We start from the raw sequence: 8,104 nt of genomic DNA, 5'->3' as shown, positions 1-8,104 counted from the left end.
ATAGGCTCAGACCGAATGCATATGCTAGGACCTGGAATTTAATGTTACCGACAGTTGAGTTTGCATGTAATAGTTCGGTTAACAAGTCCATAGGTATGAGTCCATTCGAAGTAGTGCATGATTACAAACCTAGGCAACCCATAGACCTGTTTTTCATGTCTTATCAGTATAGAGTCTTTGAGTCTGCACAATCAATTGTATCACATCCACATTCATTGCATCGAGAAATCAGCAATTGTAGTCACTTTAATAACTTAAAATATAAATCCTTTGCTGATTTACACAGACGTTATAATGAGTTAAGTGAAAGAGATTACATCATGATAAGAATTAGGTTTGAACGACTTTCTTCGGAAACGTATAAGAAATTGCAAATTTGTAGTACAGAACAGTTCAAAATCTTAAAGAAAACCTGTTCGAATGCATATGTTGTGGATCTTCCTGATGACTATGGGATTAGTGCGACATTTAATATTGAAGATTTAGTCCCATACAAAAAGATAATATTCCTGCCTTCTGACCCCTTTATTGATATACCTGCCCATGTTGGACACCCTGCCCTATTACCTGCTGTTGAGCCACCACCTCCCAAATTTCATGCACGCAGAGAACAAATAGAACATATATTTGATGAGCAGGTTATTTCAAGCAGGAACGGTGGTTACCAACGTTACCTTGTTCGGTGGAAAGGTCGACCAAAGTCTGATGTGACGTGGATTTCCAAAGCACAGTTGCAGCGCATTGACCCCGATCTTCTGGAGCAGTACGACAGCCGGCCAGACCTATACTCGACGGGGTCGAGTTTTTCTCACCCGGGAGGAGTTGATGGGGACATCAGAGCCCTTCATCCAGATGATCCTGAGCCCCCGGATTGAGCCAGACCCGTTTATTTGCATATTTATTTTATTATTTTATTTTTGGGCTTATTTGCATTCTAGGGTTTATTTGTGGTTTATTTTATTTCTGGGCTTATTTGCATTTTAGGGCTTATTTGTGTTATTTGTGGGTTCATTAGGATTTATTTCTGTGTAAGGGGGGTTTATACAAGTTGTGTATTTGGGCCCTATATATAGGGAACTATTTTCATGATTAGGGTTTAATGAATGATTAAGAATTTCTTTTCCCCCCAGATCTTATTCTTCCTCCTCCTCCTCCCCTTCTCTTCTTCCTGTGTCTCTAGAACCTCTTCTTCCTTCTTCCTCTCTTGTTCTTCCTTCTCCTCTTTTTCCGCATTTGTGCGGCATCAATGGTACTTGTGAATTGGATTATGTGAGAGCCCATACTGGTATGTATTTAGTTCTACATCAGTTGTATATTAAGAAGATGTTGAGTATTTGTATAGAGAAGAAATCCAAATAATATCTTCGAACTAGCTTTTTGGTTAAAATTCTAAGGCTCCGTTTGGAGGAGCTTTTGGAGGGCCAAAAAGCACTTTCTGGCCCTCCAAAAGCACTTTTAGATAAAATAGAGGTATTTAGTAAAAATTTTGAAAAGCTGTAGACATATAATTTTCTCAATTTATTTATCAAACACATGTTAAAATGATACGGTATCTTAGAAATATATTTACCAAGCCTTTTCGGTACCGGCCAACAAAGACGTTACCATGGGGACCACCGGTATCAACCATTGCTGCCTCCTGCCACGTCAGTAAGTGGAGGCTTTTTGAGAAAGAGGATGACAGCACGAAGCAACCTCTATATTTTTTTTTAACTTTCATTAAAAAAAAATTTAACATCACAAGTACAAGTGCTTTGTATAATAAAAAAAATCTATGAGCCATATGATATCATATATCACATCCAGCACAAAACACCAAAAAGCAACCAATAAAAAAATAAAATAAATCTTTCTTAACTTGGTTTACTAACGCCTGAAGCAAAGCGGATGTATGAGCCCCGCCAAATTAATCTCTAAATTTATATTCTTGCTGCTGCTGTTGTGTTTGAAATTAGATAGGTGTGGGGGGAGTAGGACTGGATGTCTTACGCCTCTTATCTGTGGAGGCAACTTGAAGTGGGTTATCATTGGGGTCTCTAATGTGGAGGAGGACCCTAGGATTGATCGAGTGTTGGAAATCATCAAGTGCTATCTTGGTGGCTATCTTCACTTCTTTTCTAAAGGAGCTACAATCTAGAAGGGCATCTATGTTGTTTATGAAATTGTAACAATTCAGAACTCATCCAAAATAACTAGTCGGAAGATATTATTTGAATTCATTGATCCTGTATAAATACCCAAGATCTACCCAACGAATAACTGATATGGAACTAAATACATGTCCGCACGGGTTCTCACAGAAATAGCTTCTAGAAATGCTATTTTTGGCAACAATTTGAATGGCCGTTAATAGAAGGTGGAGAACAAATAGAGGAAGGGTGTTATGCTTGCAGAGCGAAGGGGGTTGACCCATGAAGCGCCAGTGGGCGGGCTTCGCTACATTGTAGTTGATCTCATGGGATTTAAATTAGACTTGAGAACCAAGCCCCTACAAAACCGCCGCGCAAGCCCAGCCTCAACAAGCCCACCTCTTAACCCAGCCCAAGACGCTTAGAAGCATCTCTCCCCCAAGAGGATTAGATGATCGATTGGTGAGGCAACGTTCAAATGTGAGCCAAACTTGTTTGACGAAATGCCAGCGAAAAAATAGATGTTCGGCTGGGCATGAACATGACTATTCATTCATGGGTGTGCCCACAGAGCTAATCCCTCTATATGCTCCAGCATGCAATGTTATGACCCTCTCACATTCGCCTGAACTCTCGCTCGGCAAAAGTTTGTGGAGAGAATTTCCCCTAATCGCCTTGATGGAAAAACATATCCTATTAATCAATCCTTGGTATTGCAACCACCCATTTCATATCTTCATATATTGGAAAGAAAATGTACACGGTACATACCAAGTACTCGTAATGGAATGATGATAAGTATGTATTGATGTTATGCTAGAAGCATGGCCTGATGGCCAGATGATTCTGGTGACTTTGATCTTTAGCAAGCTGCAAGGAAATTGCAGTCTAATTTCTTAGGATTCCTTGAGGTTTAATTAACTTGTAATCAGGTGGACTGCTAGATTCTTTATGTTAAGATGGCCTCCAAAGTACTAAAATATGATCACTAACCACGTTGTTTTCAGAAATACGAAATGAGGGAGCATAACTTGATGAATTCATCACCAAACCACCCCGAGAAGCCATGTAATGTTCAAGTTTGTTTGGTGGACCATGAACTTATTAAAAATGGAATCCTTTTATAATTTTGGGCGCAAACGAAGAACGTTCTCTGAAGTAAGTATTCTCTGATGTATCTAGATGACTGCTTACATTGTCTATATGTGTGTGTGTGTGTGTGTGTTCTTAAACATGATCTGCGCTTATTGCTCGGTCAAATTTTGACATTTCTCTTTTTCTTTTTCTGAAAAAAGGATGAGAAAATCCATCAGATTCGGTAAAAGATGGATGTCAAATTTTGGCATTTTTCTGGGCTTCTGGATGTAAAAGCAATTGATGCTGAAATCAATGAACGATGATTCCACGGGTTTTTTTATTTTAAGAATTTAATGAATTTAAAGGAATTAAATGGGTAGCTAACCTTTTTTTATCAAAAACCAAAAAATTATAGCCTGAGTTTTTTCTTTCACCGTCATCTTGCGAAGAATTGGATCAGAACATATAATAAATCTGATTGTTCTTTTCATGTTAAACTCTTAGAAGTCAAACTCCACTGCGCCTGCAACAATGACATGCCTAGGGGGTTAAAGGAATGTACGATTCCATTGTTCACCATTTTCTTTATGCTTCGGTTGGATGGTGGATTCCTCTTCAGAGATGACTTGACGTTTGGCCCTTGGTCGGAAGAAAAAAAAATAGAGAAAAAATATTATACTATAAAAAATATAGAACTAATTTCTATTTTTAGTATTTTAATAATAAATTTTTGAAAATATCCAGAAGAATAAAAGAAAGTTTATTTTTTTTTCATTTTCAATTAAAGAAAAAAAAAATTGATATCGAAGTATCAAAACTTATAGTAAATAAGTTTGTTAGATAATGCATCACAAAAAATATAAACAATGGCGGCTAGTGAAATTATATTGAGCTAAAGGTTGGACTCTTTTTTAATTTGTTAATATAATTTTAGAGATCACGTAATAACCTGTATCAACTCGTATTATTTTTTTTATTAGTGTGATATCGTCAGTATTATTTTTCTTTGTTAGCATGATCATATATCGGTCATTATTATTTTTCTTTATAGGCATGATTTTATTAGAGTGATTTTAGGAATCACATAACAACTTATATCAATGAGTATTATTTTTCTTTCTTAGCATAATTCTATATCAATCTATATTATTTTTTTTGTATAGAGTCTATGCATAAGTATGCATAATTTTGAGATATACCAAATGCAACGAAACAGAGAAATAAAATTATTTTTTTTTTAATTCACTATTTTGGTGGGATTACCAATAATTATGAAACTCAATTTTTTCAAAAAAAATTGGTGAAATTATTTATTTAAGCTTGAACAGAGACTCCATGGGCCTCGATTAGATCGGATGACCTAATGCAGCAAGACACGGTAGTCTTCCATGGCACTTTGAGCTCAGTTTGAAACCGAAGAAGGCTCGAAAAAAATGAGGTCGGCAATAGGTTGCATGACCCCAAGTCTTTTGCTTGCGCCTTAAGATCGACTACTTTTCCACTCAAGGATTTTTCCCAAGGTTTTCGCGGGAGGGCAGTTGTCAACGTTGAATTGTTCTTGCGTTTGAGCACCTTTGTTTCTCATGTTGCTTCTGAGCTTGGTATTCTTCTTTCATCTTACCATCTTGACCTAAATGGGACATGAAAGAAAATCCTTCACGGCTGACTCCTGCACGCTATAGGGCTGCAATCTTGATTAGCTGTTGTGTCCTTTTCTTTTCCTTTTAGGTTATCTCCTCCTCTCATACCAAAAGAAAAAAAAAAATCCTTCATATAAATAATGATACAAGAAGGAAGCTTCCAACTAGGTGAGGAGAAGGAAGGTAGATTTTGGTGATTCCATCGGATGCTGGTATTAATCCAGGTAAGTTCCTAAAATCTTTTCATCTTGATCGCTACAACATGCATTTCGCTCAACCCCCTCTTATCACTATTTTAACGAGCCAAATGAGCAGCGCATTTTCTATCATGCAATAACATATTTCATTCTCGCTCATCATTAGCGGTTCAATTAATAATTTTTTAAAAAAAATTGAAATGCATCTAGTAGAGTTCATAAAATCCTTTCTTCTTGATCACTGCTACAACATGCATATCACTCAACCCTCTTTTATCACCATTTTAATGAGTCAACATCCTCTCTAGTTCCAGATCAAACTAGAGGGGCCCAGTCTCTCAATCATAACAGCTGCACATACATGAAAAGGCTACAGCTTGTAGGGCCCATTCAATCATGGCTGCTGCATAACATGCGGACGATGGCGATTATTAGATAGACTGTAGAGAATTGGATGAAGCATGAATTGTAAAACAAAATTTGCTAACATCTGAGAGCATTAGTTTTGCTTGAATCATGTTAAAGCATGCAATTTATACAATTCAGGAAGGTCAAATCCTTAACGGCAGATCGAACCTCCAATCAAATATCGATAGATATTAATATGAAATGAAGGACAGCTTTTGAGTAAGATCACTGAAATGTCTCTCGATTGTTCAAAGCACGAGCGGATCTTAAAAGGATAAGCTCATTTAACCAAAAAAAAAAAGGATAAGCTCCCCAATTCTCTCCTTCCATTGCTCCATGGTGGTGGTCCGCAGAGAACCCCGACGTCGAACCCTTTCATGCATCTGATTCCCCACCACCTTCACCCCAATTACGAAATAAATTAAAAATAAATACAATCTAATTACATGAACAGTACAACATCCACCATCGCCATGATGATCGCAGCCTCCGAAGTTGGTAAATATAATCATCACCTCCACCCCCAACAAAGAAACGACGGCTGCTAATCGTCCACCATTGGTGCCGTCTCCCATGGAAGACCGGGACCTGCAGTTCACGAGGGCTTCTAAGGGGAACCGTCATGTGGGTGGGCGCGGCCGGTGGCTCCGTCCATGCTAAGGAGCTTGTTGTCGGCGGGGACGACGGCGTCGGAGGTGGGAGCACCCATCTTGTGGAGGCTCTGCTGGTGGTAGACTTGCCTCAGCCTCTCTAACTCCTTCTTCAATGCCTCTCGATGAGCTGCAACATAGAAAACCCATAAACACGTTCATCTCAAATTATTCCGACAAGAGAGCCAATTTTTCGCTATTTCGGTTAGTGTGCTCAACTCATTATTCCTTTTGCCCCCCTCAGTTCATGTCTAGATATGTGAGGTCTCAATCTCATACAATGTAACTACTAGTTTACCGCATTATTATACCAACAAAATTGAAGCTTAATTTAATCATAGAACTCTTGAGCACCCACCATCCTTAAAGATCTTATCCTGCGCAAGGGCAGCAATTCGCTGCTTGAGATGGCTGTTGCCCACGGTGAGAAGGGAGCGCTGGTGATCGAGGAATGCGACTCGCGGTGACAATGCCGATACCTCGGTCTTCATTTTGGGCACCAGAGAAAAGGATGGGTCATAAACAATTCATATATAGCTAAGCTGACTAAGGAACCGAACCTTGAATTTGAACACCGGAACGAAGTTTGAAGCTCGAAGTACCTGCAATGCTGTTACAGTGCGTTCGAGCTCGGAGATGTACTGCAGCTTCCTAACTCGGGATCTCTGCGCCGATTGCCTATTCGCCAGGATCCTGATCGAATCCGACCAGAATTAAGAGATAGATCTTCGAGGTGAATTTAACGTAAGGAATAGTTATTTATGCTGCGTTGTCGTGGTTTCAGAATGGTCGGAGCTCACCTTTTGACCCTCTTGGGATCAATTATTTGCTCCGGCTCTGCAGGCTGATGCGTGGCTGCCGGTGTGGGCTGAGGATCCACCTTGCACGTACTCTGCGCCTCCTCTGCCTCATTCCGCTGCCGCAGCTCCCCCGTCTTCTCGCCGCTGTTGCTGTTGTGATCGGACGGCGTCGACGTGTTCGACGACGAGACGGGTGCCGCCGCGGCCGACGACGACGACAACTGGAGCATGTCGTCGGAGAACATGGATAGCAGCTGGTAGTCATCGAGGCGGTCGAACTCATGGACCATGCGGTCATCGACGCCGCTCTCCGCCGGGGCCTCGAGGAAGGTGACCGAATCGCTCACCGTCCTGCGGTGGGCGCCGCGCTTGGCGGCCGAGAAGTCCAGGAACTCGTCCACCCAGGAGGGCTGGGCGCCGGGAGAGGGAGCCGCGGACGGGAAGAATGTGCCCATGGAGGGGGACTTCTGGTAGCCACAATTGGGCCACTCGGTAGATAGAGCAGGGATCTTGGGAGGCAATTGGGCCATTTCTCGGATTCTTGGAATTACACAGCCTGATCCGAGCAACTCAAATAACCAATGCTAGATTGAAAGAAAACGGTGAATTGCGCAGCGCCCAGACCGCCGTATTCCAGGACAATGGGAGACAGACAGTTGGAGTACGGGGCCGAAACTGCCAAATTTCTCTAGAAATTGGCATGCTATCTCCCTTCCCGTTGCTCTGACCCCCTCTCCGTTCTCGGTGGTGTGAGTGCCGTGGAATGGATGCTTTCCGTTAACGGGGCGAAGGGAGGGAGGTATTGGAGGGAGAGGAGCGGGATCACATGCAAGGGGGAGAGGGGGACAGCTAGCAACAGCTGTAGAGATGCAGAGAGAGATTGGGGGGGTGGGGACTGGTGAGAGGAAAAGAGGGGAAAAGGTGGGAGTTGGGGCTTTAACGGTTATGCAGGAAAGTCGCAGGAGCAGTTTAATTAACTGGCGGAATCAGCGACCACGTGCTGACATGACCGCGGATTTTGGATCTTCGGCCTACGGAGGACAGGCCTGTATTTATGAAACTATTTTATCATAATTTTGTAAGCTTTCAAAAGATAAGGCTTTAAATTCTGAAATATTGGGTATATTGTAGACTACTCAAAAATTTTACATTTTTATTTTATCATAAATAATTTATAATTTTTTTAAAAAAAAATTGAGTAAG

The 8,104-nt window shown here is 41.0% G+C and overlaps 1 protein-coding gene across 1 annotated transcript; it reads right to left on the bottom strand.

Annotated features, from left to right (window-relative positions):
* Positions 1–5,575: 5,575 nt before the first annotated feature.
* Positions 5,576–7,822, bottom strand: LOC103703019 (basic leucine zipper 61). Its single transcript, XM_008785712.4, has 4 exons — positions 6,902–7,822; positions 6,704–6,794; positions 6,460–6,586; positions 5,576–6,231 (listed from the first exon to the last, which is right to left on the bottom strand). Exons 1-4 carry the CDS (start codon positions 7,429–7,431, stop codon positions 6,059–6,061), a joined length of 921 nt encoding a protein of 306 aa, XP_008783934.1. The 5' UTR covers positions 7,432–7,822; the 3' UTR covers positions 5,576–6,058.
* Between the last annotated feature and the right edge of the window lie 282 nt (positions 7,823–8,104).

Source organism: Phoenix dactylifera, chromosome 8 (genome assembly GCF_009389715.1).
Source record: "Phoenix dactylifera cultivar Barhee BC4 chromosome 8, palm_55x_up_171113_PBpolish2nd_filt_p, whole genome shotgun sequence".
In the NCBI taxonomy this organism is placed as follows: domain Eukaryota; kingdom Viridiplantae; phylum Streptophyta; class Magnoliopsida; order Arecales; family Arecaceae; genus Phoenix; species Phoenix dactylifera.
The sequence above is the reverse complement of the archived record's forward strand: the minus strand, read 5'-3'. Positions and strand labels throughout refer to the sequence as shown.

Bases quoted from the DNA above. Each gene is read 5' to 3' on its own strand.
- LOC103703019 (XM_008785712.4), bottom strand. From the start codon at position 7,431: ATGGCCCAATTGCCTCCCAAGATCCCTGCTCTATCTACCGAGTGGCCC. The intron at 6,587-6,703 runs GTACTTCGAGCT...CCCAAAATGAAG, and splicing joins GCACTGTAACAGCATTGCAG to ACCGAGGTATCGGCATTGTC. The intron at 6,232-6,459 runs GTGGGTGCTCAA...TCTATGTTGCAG, and splicing joins GGATAAGATCTTTAAGGATG to CTCATCGAGAGGCATTGAAG.